General features: G+C 35.3%; 1 protein-coding gene across 7 annotated transcripts in view; it reads left to right on the forward strand.

Moving 5' to 3' along the window:
* Positions 1–14,752, forward strand: part of CYRIB (CYFIP related Rac1 interactor B) — a 154,558-nt gene that overhangs the window by 116,664 nt on the left and 23,142 nt on the right. For 3 of the 7 annotated variants that reach the window (XM_079902274.1, XM_079902275.1, XM_079902273.1), the window contains 2 exons: positions 7,041–7,123; positions 13,820–13,941. In XM_079902274.1, the coding sequence (XP_079758400.1) occupies positions 7,051–7,123; positions 13,820–13,941 (195 nt within the window). In that variant the 5' untranslated portion in view covers positions 7,041–7,050. Of the gene's footprint in view, positions 1–6,035; positions 6,119–7,040; positions 7,124–13,819; positions 13,942–14,752 lie in introns of all 7 variants that reach the window. The other 4 variants (XM_079902278.1, XM_079902277.1, XM_079902276.1 and 1 more) reach the window with 3 other exon arrangements.

A 14,752-nucleotide genomic window follows, 5' to 3' on the forward strand; every position in this document is an offset into this window, starting at 1 on the left:
GTGTTAGAGAAACTGCAACAGGGTGTTGTGGAGAGTGATGGGAGATGAGGCCAGAGTGAGTTGGGGACAGATCATGTAGGGTTTTGTACGACCTGGTGAGGAGTTTGGATTTTATTCTGAATGTAGGAGTAAGCCATTGCATGTTTTTGAGCACAGAAAGGATGTGGTCCATTTGTATTTTTAAAAGATTGCTTTGCCTCTTATAATAAGAGATTGTAGTAGGAGGCAAAGGTAGAAGCAGTTAGGAGGCTTTGGAAGTAATCTGAGCAAGAGGTAATGGTGGTACAAACCGGACTGGTATAGCAGTGAAGGAAGTGAGGGAGGGCATCCTTTAAGCTAATGATAAAAGTATATTGAGAAGAGAGTGTCATATGCTCCTGAGAGGTGAAATAAGGTATGGACTTGAGAATTGACCATTGGAATTAGCAATGGATGTTATTTGATGACCTTGCCAGACCAATTTTGGTGGTATAGGATTGGGCACAAAGCCAGGTTGGAGTGGGCTTAACAGAGAGAGGGTAGAAGGAGAGAAATAAAAGACAATGAGTGTAGGCACTCTTCTTAAGGAATTTGCTGCACAGAGAAGCAGGGAATAGGGTGGGAGCTGGGGAGGGAAATAGAATGAAGATAGGTTTTTGTTTTGCATTAAGGTGGGAGAAATAACTGCATGTATGCCAAAGGAAAGGATCCAGAAAAAGAATAGCCATAAAGCAGGAAGGAAGCTCAGGAGAATGTGGTGTCCTAAATGTCAAATGAAGAAAGTGTGTCGGGAAGGAGCAAATGATAAATTGGGTCAAAGGCTATTAAGAGATCCAGTGAGTTGAGGTGTGAGAATTGCCCTTTGGATTTCGCCAGATGAAGGTTTCCGTGAGCTTGACAGGGACCAGCTTCATCGTAGTGGTGGGTGTAAAAGCCAGATTGGAATGAGTTGAGACAATGAGAAGAGGAAAAGTAGGAAGACATAACTACAGACAGCTCATTTGACAGGTTGCTATAAAGAAGACGGGCAGGACGATGTGGTCGGAGAAGGGACGTGAAGCTTTGCTTTTCATATAGAGAATAGGAGAACGGGTGCCCTGAGGAAAGGTTGTCTATCAGGAACAGGTGCAGAGGTAAAGTGAGTTGTTACTGATGAAGAAAGGGGGGTAGAAAGAATAGTAGGTGTTTCCTTTTCTTGGTTTTTGCGGGTAAAAGATCTAGGGAGGTCATTTCTTCATGTGAGGATGGAAGATAGATTGAGATTTGAGGAGATTTTTTTAAAAAGCCTTGGGGAATGGTCAGCTGATGGAGGGGGAAGAAGAGTGACTGCAGGTAGGAGTAGGGTTGCTAGGCTAACCTGAGAGTGCGCTTCATGTCTGTGGTCACACGTTGAAAGCAGTGGTTCTTAACTGGGGGCAGTTTTGGCCCCTAGGGAGTATCTGGCGATATCTCGAGACGTTGGTGGTCACAGCCGGGTGTGGGGTGATACCAGGTGTCTAAGGGGTAGCGGCCTGGGATGCTGCCAAGCATCCCACAATGTACGGGACAGCCCCGCGACAAGGAATTACGGTTCGCATGTTAATAGTGCCGAGTTTAAGAAACCGTGGTTTATAGTGAATCTTGTCAGTATGTTTATGAGGTTTTCTTCCTTCTTCCCCCACCAAGAAGTATTTATTAAATTTATAAATAGGCTGTGAAGAAAACTGACACTAAACAAACATAGTCACTTAGATTGCGTTAGGCGCAACTACTGTTGGTGAGGTTGGCAGACAAAACCTCTCTGAAGAGGGGCATTTGAAGTGAGGCCTGAAGGGTGAACAGAAGCCAGCCGTGGGAGAGCCCTTGGAAGTGGCATTCCAGGCATAGGAGACAGTATTATAAAACCCCCCTGAGCCCCAAAGAGTAGATGAAGTAACAGCATCTCTTAGGAATTTTCTAGAAAGAGAGATGAAGTAACATATTAATGGTACCATGTAGTTGTGTTTCTAGTGGCTTCTATTATTCTAGTTAAGGAAACTTCTTTTCAAATGTTTTATGGGAAAATGGTCTAATGTAATTATTAAATGCTTTTCGTGAGCTCAGAAATACATTCCACAGACTACCGGCCAGGAAGAGCATGTTCCTTTCCAGATAAGCCTCCAACTTCGAAACAAACACATAACGTGAGAGCTCGTAGTCACAAAAATACGTGGAAAATATTGCAAACACTCGAAGTACACTATATCTGACTTCTGTGTATCAAATTTCTTCTTAGCTTATTTAGTAAATATTTATAATATTTAGTTTAAATCCAAGGATTACAATAAAAAGTACGTCGAAAGAAAATTCTTTAGTTCTTCCCTCCTAAATTCAGATCGGATGACAGTTTATTATCCTAAGTTGTAATTTTTATTATTTACCTTGAAATAGTGCCTCTAAAGTATATCAGTATTTTGGACCAAGTTTTATATACTCTGAAAAATCTTTTATATCCTTTGGATCAGATTTATTTATTCATCTGAAATGTAGAAATCATATTAGTCAGAACTCTTTTAGATGCAAATGACAGAAGCCCAACTCAACTAAAAAGGTAAAAGGGAAATTGAAAGAAACCAGGATATGTTAAAACCAGAGGAAAATCTAAACTCAGCTGAGGTAAATGGCAGCTGAAACTTGGGAACAAATAGAATCAGAAATTAAGGACTTGTGAACGCTTTCTGTGGCTCTCCACTGCATGTTGGCTTCATTCTTTTGTGACAGACTGGCTTCCTCTAGGGCAGGAAATACAGCTGCCACACGCTCCAAAGCCTCACATCCACAGGTTCTGCCACCGGGGACAGATCCTGTGGGTCAGTCAGGTCACTCTAAAAACAGCCAGAGCGAGAGCAGCAAACACTTTGCCAGGCATGATGCTAAATGTTTTGCTTGTATTAACCCGTTTAATGATTTTATGAACCCTCTGCAGTGGATATTATTATTATACACATTTTGTAGATGAGAAAACTGAGGAATGGAGAAGTCAGGACAATTGACTAAAGTCCCAGAGCTTGAAAGTGACAGAGCTGGGGGGTTTGAACCCAGGCAGTCTGGTACCTTGCAGAACTGCCAAGTAGCCATTATGTCATATTCATTGAAATCAGTCACACTGAGGGGATGGAGAGGTTTTTTGGTTTGGTTTTGTTTTTGACTGAAGAGTTAAACTATGCAAGACAGCAGGGATATGGTTTTAATTTTTTTGTTTTTTCCTATAAAAAGATCTGACAACTGAGAATATTATAATGAACTGCTTTCAGACCTTCGAAAAATTCCCTGAGTTTTTGTTCGGAGACACACATGATGTGGGCTGCCTGCACAGCATCTTTCCTGTGTGCTGTAGGCTTTGCCCCCAGGAGACATTTGCCACCGTCCAGAATCATTTCTGGTTGTCACAACTTGTGTGGTGGGTTACTACGGCATCTAGTGTGTAGAGGCCCAGGATGCTGCTGAAGACCTTAACAGTGTGAGACGGACCCCTCTCAACAAAAGAATTACCCAGCCCCAAATGTTAATAGAGCTGAGGTTGAGAAACCTGTACTAGATAAACTGGGCCATTTTCTAGCTAAGAGTCACTGTTTGGGATGAAGAGATTAAAAAATTCCGAATCTTTGAGTACTTGTGAAGAGTGAGTATGTCAGGACCAAGTATGATGCAGGGTGAGGGGTGTTGGGGTCACATTAGGCTGGGGTGCCTCGAAAGAAGGACTAAATAATGGAAGGAATTTGCAGCAGTAGATGTAGAAAAACGGAGCAGACAAAGTTCGATAGTTTCAGTGTTTTCCCCGAGGATCAACTGTGTGCGTACAAGTACAAAGGTAAGGAAACTTAAATCTGTCCCTTCTCCCTCTCTCCTGTACCTGATGAAGGTCTCATAGGACTAATTTTAGGACAGCATTTTAGCAATATTCTTGACAAAAGTGAGCTAAAAGTAGGTTTTGTGATTTACTCTGATTTGTAACATTGAAATTCATTGACAGATTGAAGACTGTGGTTTGTGTTAAAAGAAGTAGAGCCATTATTATTTTTTTAAAGTTATTTTGTGATTTTGGGGTTATAACAACAGGCAGCATTTTTATTGAATGCTTTCTGTGTGCCATACACTGTGCTAATAATAAGTCAGTGTTTAATCTCATTGAACTCTCATAATAACCCTTTATTTAAGATGGTTACAATGAAATGCGTGTTTTACTGAGGAAGAAAATGAGTCCCAGAGAGGTTGACTACCATCCTCAAGGACGAACAGCTATTTAGCTAGAGTTGGAATTTTGGTTTGATTCCATAGTCTAAACTCTTTTAACACCAAATGGTGTGCTGCCTTTTCCTCTTAAAGACAATTACAGTCCTCTCTCATACTGATTTTCCATCTGTGGTTGAAGTTTTGATACCACTAGGTAATTCTTTGTATATTGCTCTTGGTTCTTGTTAGTGAGAGAATTTATGTATGTTTGGAAACAGATACTCCGTATATATTTGAAAGCTTTTGAAAATTGAAGCTGTGAAATATTTTTTTCCAAATGTTCCTAAAATAATTTATTGAATAGATTTAGTAATAATTTAAGGTAATTATTTGGATGTGATGATTTTGGAAAAATGGTTATATTTTCCTTATATATATAAAAGTTTGGTATTATTAAACTTTACAGTGTAAAAGATAATTAAGATGAAATATTTCCCTTTTAGTTTTAATCTCACGTAGTCCATCTGTGTCATACATTGGACAGAATCTTTCCTGTGAATTCTGTGTGATAGGGATTTTAATATCAAAAATAACATAGATCCCTACCTCTCCCATAGGGGGCATCATTTTAAAAGAGGGGATCCTTCGTATTAACCATATTTGTGAATAAATTAGTTTGCTTTTAACATTTCTAAGAAGTATGTGTCAGTCCATCAGATTTTGATCTCTAAAGCAAATAACTGTTATACATATACTGTTATTTCCTCTTTGCGAAGCTTAAAGTGAGGAACATATGCCATTGTCCAGAGAGTAGGTGGAGGAAGGGGGCACAGCACAGCTGGCCAGAGTGCTCTTTTCAGATTTCTTGTAATAGGGGTGAGCAATAAGGTGTTCTTTTTCATTGATAAAAATATTGTTACTTTTGTATTTTGTTTCATTTACATTTACCAGTAGTTCCATATTTGGAGAAAAAGTATGGAGATTAGGGGAGGGGAGGGTATGGGATGCCTGTGACACCAGAGTCTGCCTTTCCTATAGTTACGGCAACTACAAGGTTTGAATCTGGTTTCCTGGACGTTCCTGACCCCCTCCTTCCACCTTCATCCTCACTGAGTCATGGCAAATTCTTGGGCAAGATTTATACCATCGCATTATTTTTCCTCTGCAAATTTATGAAGTTGTAATAATTGCTGGCTCCCTTTGTGTTTGTTTGCTGTGTTAACTTCTAAGTTACATACTTTGTATATAGTTGATATTGTTGAATAATCAATCTGTGGATTAAATAACAAAAAGTTTGATTATTCTTAGGAGTATAGAAAATGTAAGAAATACTGGTTTATGTGTGGTAAAATTTAAAAAATGGGTCATTAATTGATATCTCCCTTCAGTCTTTAAGTGTGGTTTGAGTACTGTTTTCCATGTATTCCCAATAGGATTTGATTCTGCAAGAAGGACAATATCCCTATTATTTAAGAATAATGGTCTCAATATTTACTTAGTTGAGAAATCTATTTTTGATGTTAATTTCAGTTGAGAATATATGCCTCAAACATTTTAAAGAATATATGCCTCAAACATTTTATAGCATAGATATTAATCAAATGTAAATATTGCAAGTTATATGTAAAAATCTAATCTTTTTGCCAGTTTTGCCTTATGTAACTTTTTTGATATGTGGAAAAGAGGGACAAGAGCTATAAACTCAGAGCCAAATGTGCTTTTGTTGTTCCAAATTTTCAACGCCAGAAGCATATAAAACCTGCACCTGTTGGTAATTATGAGCAAGCCAGCCTTTGCCGAATCCCAGGCCTCTGCTTAAAAGCTTTTTTACTGGAACTAAATGATGTTGCCATTTTTATTTTTAGGTTTGCTGGCATGGGTAATCTCATTAAGGTGCTAACCAGGGACATAGACCACAATGCAGCACATTTTTTCTTGGACTTTGAAAGTAAGTCTCTTAGCCCTTCACGGCTGGTGCATAATGGTAAAGGTGAAAGATTAATTATACTCACACCACAGTGAAGGCCAGCCAGACTATCTGTTAATAAAGTATGGGGATCAAACAAAGTTTGCATGACTTTTTTCTTAATCGTAGGCAAGCATCACCATCATATGTATAATTTAGTTTTTCATTTGCTGAAATCATGTTGAGTCTGTAGCCAGTGCTGTCCTTTCATTAGTCCATGAAGCAAGTAGCCTTATGATGAACATTCTAATAGTATGCCTTAGTGACTATGCCCAACAATCTGTTTGCTTATAATCTTATGATAATTTTTATGACAAATCAGAGTTGTGCTGCATATCCAGAATCAGTACTTTAAGTAACCTCCACAAATTATTGAGAATCCAAATTTGCTTAGAAATACATGCTTTATTTAACGGCATACAGGAAGTAGTTTAATATTCTGCTATTTTAAGGTGAAATGCAAAGGTGAGCTGTGGCCAAAACTCTTAATATTTGGCTTTGAAATACATTGTTGTTTCAGTGCAATATTAAACAAGATTACATGTGAATAATTCTTGATCAGAAATTTCTTTTTCAGAATACTAGCACTATTGGAATACTTAAAGAATTTTTCATTATAAGGCCATTAATGAAACTTGGGAGAATTTTAAGAAGAATTAGAGCAACAGTTGTGCCATTGTGTACAGGAAAACTACATTTCACCTCTAGGTCCTACATATCAGCACCTTGAGAACCCGGTTTGCTGTCTTCCAGAGCACAGTCTGGGTAACCTGAAGGACGAATTCATGGCCTAATGAACATTTTCCCTGTTACTGTTTTTCGTTTTTTTTGGTTTTTTAAGTAAATTTCAGATGTTCTTTTTTATAAAGGGATATTTTCTCTTTTCTCATTCTTGTCTTGACAGGTACCTTAACATGGGGAATCTTCTTAAAGTTTTGACATGCACAGACCTTGAGCAGGGGCCAAATTTTTTCCTTGATTTTGAAAGTGAGAAGATGATTTTATATCTATTTTTCTTTGCCTGCAGTAGACTGCGTTTGTCTTGCACTAAATGAATGTTTCCACTTTGCCATCTTTTTAACTTTTGCTTTGCATGACTGAGCTATGAATTGTTTGAGTAAAATTTCTGGTGCCTTCTAGAACTGGAAGTCATATTTTATAGATTAAATTGTGATAAAATGTTTTTGAACTTTTGTAAGAGACTCATATCTCTTAGTTGGACATTATTTTATAATTTGAGATCTCTAATGAAAATATTTGAGATTCTCTGAAAACATTTTTATGAAAAATTTTGGTGGAAAGGACAAATGCTACTTCAAGCTTTGTTAACTAGAAGCAATATTTGGGGAAAATTTTATTGCAGTTGAGAAAAATTGACTTGGTTTCAGTTACTCTGTGTACCTATTGAAATACTTTGAATACAAAATCTGTTCATGAAGGCCATTCAGAGCTCAGTAATTTGGGCATAATATTAAAAGGTAAGTGTGAACCTTAATTATTTAATCTTTGCAGATAATTAATTTGAAAAGTTAAATTCATTATATGTATTTATTTCAGGAATTCATTTTTTTTCTAACTCTAAAAAGAAAAATAATGGGTTCACAGACCTTTAAGTAATTTGCCTTCTGTTTGTTTTATGTTGCATGACCTATTATAATATGGTCTAAGAGTGGCAGGTAAGTGTCATTGACCCCTGTGCATGTTGAAAAGCTTTTGCTTTTTTGGCTGTCAGTGTTGCTTTAGCTTGTCTGGTTGTCAAATTGGGAACAATGATATTAAATTGGTGTTTCAGTGTGAATCTTGCTATTTTAACTCATCATTAGAAAATTGTTAGGAAAGGGTGAAGAGAGAGCTTTTAGGTTATAAATCATGTGACCCGCTCCCCCCCGCCCCGCATTTTCATCTGAGATTAAAACATTTGAACAGATTTTTAAATACTTAAAATTTAAGACCTTTTCTGATTTTTAAAACAAATAAATCTCTTAAAATAAATCCACAGAGAGACATTACATTTTCCCATCAACTTCAGTTTAGTTTATGTGATATTATACAATTCATTCTATTATGAATAATTTATATATTTTTTTCTTTAAACCAGGACAGTTCATATGAGCACATTAATTTATAGCTTATCTCCATTTGATGGGATAATTTTTGGTCTCTGATATTTTTCTACTTTTATTACATTCCTATTAATGTTCCGTTACAGTTTGGGTACTGTGTGCAGGCCAGCAAAGAGTAGTAATGTCAATATCAGGACCATATTGTTTGGTTTTTAGGGGACAATGTTACCGAGTAGTAGTTTTCTTGACCCTTCTCAACAATTTAACAGTGCTGTTTTAAATGCATGTTTAGCATGAATTTTAATCAGCTTGGGGATGTTGAGCAGATTGCTGACTTGAAGATTATTCTTTCAGATGAGGCAACTTACATTAGAGCTGTATTTTAGTTTATTTGCATCTGTTTCAAACTTGCTGTTGTATATTTTCCTGCTATTCTGTCTCCTTTTTACTCTTTGTCTCAAGTTCCTTACGTTTGCAGAATCTTGGCTTTGATATAGTCAAGATCTTGTTCAAGACTTGGCACTTGATCTTTTTATAAACCTAGCATTATGTTGTGGTCAAGTGAAAAGCATGAATTTACTGTAGTTTAAAAAATATTATTGGGTCTTGGTTTTCTAATCTTTGGGAGTTTAGATCATTATCCTTAAATTTTAAATAGCTAATTTAGTAGCAGGAAAAGGTAAAAATTGCTAACAAGAACAATAATAACCAACAATGAAGAACTATATATAAAGTGTTAACGTCTTAAAGGCAGATGTAAATTAAATATTTGTTGCTTATATCAGCCAATGTAGAACTTTTGGTTTGACACTTACTGGTATACTGTAAATGAAATTTAGTGAAAACAAACTGCAGACTAGGCCAGAGTTTGTCCCTTGTTAATTCTTAGTTACATTTTTAAATGTTTTCTTTTGAATCTAACATCAGAGTTCTCTTAATCAATTTTATCTGTCATCCATTTGAATATTTGTCATCTTTTTGGAAATATGCACTTGTAAAAGTGTATTTTATCATTAGGCTACTATAGTGACCCCTTGAAACTTCCTTTCTTTAACCTGTTTTATACCAGATTCAAAATTGCCAACACAGTTGATTTGCCAGTTCATTATGATTACTAAGGATAAAGTCATATTCTTTTATTAAATAGAGTATTAGTACTACATTATTTCTAGATGAACAGTAATATTTAGGTTACCAGAATAATTTAGCTTTACTGTTTCCATCATTCTGATTGGTTAAATCTAGCTCAATCCATGTCCATGGTTCCATACAGACAGATGTACTGGCATTTTGCATCAAGCTGTATAAAAATTAACTATTCTGGTAATTTTAAAGTATGATTTAATGGAATCCTGTAGTTTCCAAATGAAGACGGTCTTTAATCATTATCCCTTAATTTACGTGCTTGCACACACACATACTGTTTTTCACTTCAGTTCAGCCTGCCTCCTGTATGCCAGCCAGTAGGTACTGGGGATGCAAAGATAACTAAAATTCAACCCTTGCCTTTGGGGAGTTCTCAATTCAGTAGAAGAGAGAGAAATACAAATCATTAGAATAGATAGAAATGCAAACTAATTATTTACATAATTTACATCATTCAAGGTGTAGTTCAGGAAGGGGATTAACTTTACCTAGCTGTGAGTAGATTGGGCATGGAAGACTTTCTGATGGTGATATTTGAGTTGGGTTGTGAAGGGTGAATTAGAATGTTTCAGGCTGTTTTAGTGCAGTATGTTGTAGAAAGAAGGAACAACATGTAAAAAAGCCTTAAGGCGTGAAATGACATTCTGTGTTCAGTGAAACATATCATTATCTACTCGATGTACTAGAAAGAGGGTCTTTTTCTGAAAGCAGATTGTACCTATATGATTTTAAGAATAGTGGTTTAATTAATACTCATATGTAAGTCCAGAATTGGCCCATACAGTTCGGCAGCAGTTATGCTAATGACAGCATATTAAAAGCACTGAGTTGGGGCCTGTACAACCTCTTCTAGTTCTTGAAATTTCTTACTTTATAATGACATTGTTAATTTATAGGTCATTCTAATGACAGATCTTTAGCCTGAGTAACTACTATATCTATTAGTTCACTAGAGTGTTTCTTGGGAGAAGAGGAACTTTTATATTTATGTCCCCTCCCAACCTTAGCATAGTCCTCTGTAATCATAGAAGTTCAGTATTCATTAGTTAACCTTGATTTAGTTATCTCCAGGTAGGCCAAAATAGGAGAGTAAATATAGGTGGTCATTTGTAAGTGAGAAATGAATCTTACTTCCTTTGATTCTTTGTTATAGTGCCTTTCCACTTAGTCATACATTTCTTCTAATTCTTGTGTCTTTTGTGTTGCCTGTTCCCCTTACCCCCCATTTACAAAAAATATTGATAATACCCACCCTTTTAGTCTAACTTTGTTTTTCCATTTTATTTTTGTGTATTTTCAATTGCTTTTCCCCCATACTTGGAAATTTCTGGTGGCATTTTCTTATATTTATTTTTCTAAAATGATGTAGGATTATATTTATTTAGAGTTAAAAATGCATAATAGCCTTCTTTAACACATGCTGGAGGTATATTTATATCTCTGTACCTTCTCATTCATTCAATAAATATTTATTATGGAAAATCTACTAGGTACTGAGTTTATATACTATACAGTGGTATGTACTCTACATTGAGGTCCCTGCCTCGATGAGACTTGTGGTGATTGATATACTGTAAATATTTAATGAATGAATGCAAGATTAAAGCAGACAGACCCCTTATCACAATTACAATTTCTACGTGTCTTTTAATTTTTTTCCTTTCATAGCTGATCCTTTGCCTCCTTTTGTATCATAACAGCTTCAATTTTAGCAATTATTTTCAGTGACTCTTCTGTAGGAAACTGGTGTGAATTTATTAAAAAAATTAATTTTACCTTCAAATAGTACGAGCAACTGAAATATGCTGTAATTTCCCTTGAACAGCTTTTAAAACTAAGCTTGATGAGTAATCACTGTGGTTACTCTCAGTAGTATAGTAGATACATTTTGCAATCAATTGAATGGCCGTCTGTTAGCTGGCTAAGTGACGTGTTTTTCCTCAAGTAATAAAAGTTTTCATTTTTTGCTATGAAAAATCAAAGTGACAAGTCTTGGTTGTATTATATGATACCATTTTTGGAAAAAAGTGTTTTATTTTATGGAGTCCTTTCCCCTCCCTAGTATTTCACCCTTTTGCATGACTTGCTATCAGTAAAGTAGTGCTTTACCTGTCTGCTATTTTCTGTTTGTCTTCATCTCTACAGCAGTCTTCAGCAGCTTTCAAAATTATAAATGTGACTTTCCTGTGACAGTCTAAAAAATGTTTAATCAGTGTGGTGCTGGGTACTTTTTCCACCCTTAGGGGAAACTGGAATCTTCTCCTTTATTTTTAAATTTCTTGGTATTTATTAAATCTTTAATAATTATTAACTACTTCCAAGGTCTATTTAAATCTATCTGATAATGTTTCTTTTGTATGTAATTCTCAGTGTCATATTTTTCTGTTAACAGCTAGTCACCACATCCAAAATACATAGTTTAGTATTTTCAAACTTCACAAATATCTTTTACTATATAATAGTCAAAATATTGTCCTTTGTCATGAATTCCCACTTCATGAATTCAAACTATGATATGTGTCTACTATTGATGTTATGTCCGTAGTTTCACAATTCCATATGAAAAGTATAAAACTACTGTTTTTGCATGTGAAACTATTTTTCTCTACTGCATCTGGTGTAAGTATAAAAGTTATGAGGTGTACCTTTTTTTTTTTTTTTAGTGTGTGTCTAACTGTGACTTTGGAGAACATGGTCTGGCTAAATGTGAAAAAATACTACTGCCAAATGACAAACTCTGATTTTTAAAAAATCATTTAGCTATAATATCAGTATTTGCTCCTAGTAATACCTTTATAGCTTTGGACACAGACAGGGTCTTTTTAATTTTTCAGTTGACTCCTTGTGTAATTATTTTGTCATAACATTTTCATTAAAAAAAATACATGATTTCTGAAAGTAAATTTGAAAAATAAGGGAACAGATATGAAAACACAAATTCTTGAGCTGGCTTTGCATGTGAATGTTACTTATTGTTGCTGTAGTAATGTCTTAAGTATGTTGAAATTGATACTGTACTTGTTGATTTAAAAAATATAAATGGTATATTTTTGACTAGTTGGCAGGTTTAATAAATGGAATTGAATTATGACTTGCCCCAAGCGCAAAATAAAGTTACAGGTTTTAGGCATCTGGACTCCTAGTTTCACGTGTGAACTAAGTTTGTAAAATTTTTCTAAGGAAAGGAATAAATAGATCATTGTGTACTTATGGGGAGGTGGAATATGTGCAGAAAATTCTAGGTACTAGTTTTATATGATTGGTGAACAAGAGATTTATCAGAAATGTTCTTAATTCATGTTATAAATTTGGTCTGCCTCCCCTACCTCCAGAGTAAGAGAAAATTTTAGCATGGAGGAATTCTGACATCAAAGTTGCTCTCTAAAACATTATGGTAATCATAATGTTTATTATTTTAAGTGCTTTATGCCTTATCTGCAGTGTTGGATATAGTCTAGTTGGAAAGATTTATGAAAAACTCATTTTCGTCACAAAGCGGCCAATTCTCCCCTCCCCACCCAAAAAAAGAATCAAATGTATTGAATAAAAAAGATTTATCCTTAGAGAAACAAGTGACCAAGGTATTGAAAACAGGATTTTTGTCACCTCGAGTCTAACAGAAATCCAGAATTATTCATCTATTAACCTAAGTTTTGTGGCTAACACCACAGGTAGTAGAAATGCCCATATGTTTGTGTTCCTGATTATGTTTTTTATAATTCTCCATTTTTCCTCTCAGTCCCAAGTGTATAGGAACTCGGTTTTTGCTTTAGTATTTCAAAATTTCAGTGATACTATTGTATCTTAAAGTATCTAGTTTTTAGTAGCCTAGTGATTCTGGAGCAGTTTCATAGTTCGAACTCCTCTGCACAGGAATCTGGACCTTTTGTTCATCAGCAGAGAAGTTCATTGGTACAGAATATAAAGGTCTTTAGAAAAAGGGAGCATCTGAAAACTTTTTTTTTTAGTTTCTAATTTTTTTATATCAAAACTCAGTCATTAAAATGAACTTTATAGGAAAATAGTTTATGTCTTAAACCGTAGATGAGCAAGATGTATTAATAGGCCTTTCATTTCTGTTGCATTAAAATAGATCATTACTCATACATTTACAGTCATTACTGTTAGTGATGCATATAGTAGAAACAGTGATTATTAACACTCACAATTAAAATTTTTGAATTATAATCCTTGTTTGTTTAATATACCACGTCATGATTTGTAACTTAAAATAAATAGTAATGTTTGGTGTTCCCTTGCTTCTTTGTGATATTTACAAACTTGAGGATAGTTATTCAAATGTAGAACTATGGAAAAATTGTCAGTCTTTTCTAAGAAGTGCAAAGTTAGCACTGGACAAAATGTTAGTCATCTTTAGAAAATCAGATTAATCAATGCTTAGAGTTATTGTACATGTACTAAAAAAAAAAAAATCATGTGACTCTAAATTTTCTTGTGCTTTCCTGCTATTTAGATGCCCAGCCTACAGAGTCTGAGAAGGAAATTTATAATCAGGTGAATGTAGTACTAAAAGATGCAGAAGGCATCTTGGAGGACTTGCAGTCATATAGAGGAGCTGGCCATGAAATACGAGAGGTAAAGCATGTTTATACATTTTCCAATAAACTAAAAATTACTATGTCCCTCTTTTTAATCTCTATTATTTTCTATACTTTATTGTCTGTTTGCATATTAAATATTCTGTTTAAAGGAAGATCACTTGCATTATTTCAAAAGTGGTTGCAGTGATACAAGGGTAAAAGGAAAACAAGGTTCTATAAATACGTAATTTATATATATTAAAGAAAAGTTTATTTTTTTGGTTTATTCTCACACCTGAAATTTACAGTATCCATGGTGGCTATTTATATTGTTTTTGGAGGGGAGAACATGAGACTTTCTGTGGCTTCTTTTTGTCCTGCCAGTCTGTTTTTCTGCTCCTCCTAAGCTTCCTAGGAGAAAGCTGAAACCATCCTTGTGATCTGGACCCCCTCAGCTCTGTCTGATGACTTGATACCACAGAGCAAATGTTTGGTGTGGTCTCCCTCAGCTTTCTTCTCCCAAACCTCTGAACTTAACCAGGTTTCCATCCATCTTTTTTTCTATTTCTTCTGTTTTTTTTGTTTTTTGTTTTTTTTCAGAAGAAGCTGTCCCTACTTCTTACCAAGACTAACTTCTCTACCTTTGTTCTCCACCCTCCTCTGGAACTTTACTCTTTTAATTTCCTTCTCTTAATTACATTTTCTTTCTTTTTTCTTTTATTGACTCCTTCCCAGCGCATGTACACATATACGCAAGTGTCCTATACTACCCAAAGAAACTCCCTGGCCTCTGGACCTTATCTCTCTTTTTCTCATTACATTTCTTGAAGGCATAGCTCACACTTTGTTGCTTCATTTTTTCCTGC

The sequence above is a fragment of the Stenella coeruleoalba genome (assembly GCF_951394435.1).
Source record: "Stenella coeruleoalba genome assembly, chromosome: 17".
Lineage (NCBI taxonomy): Eukaryota > Metazoa > Chordata > Mammalia > Artiodactyla > Delphinidae > Stenella > Stenella coeruleoalba.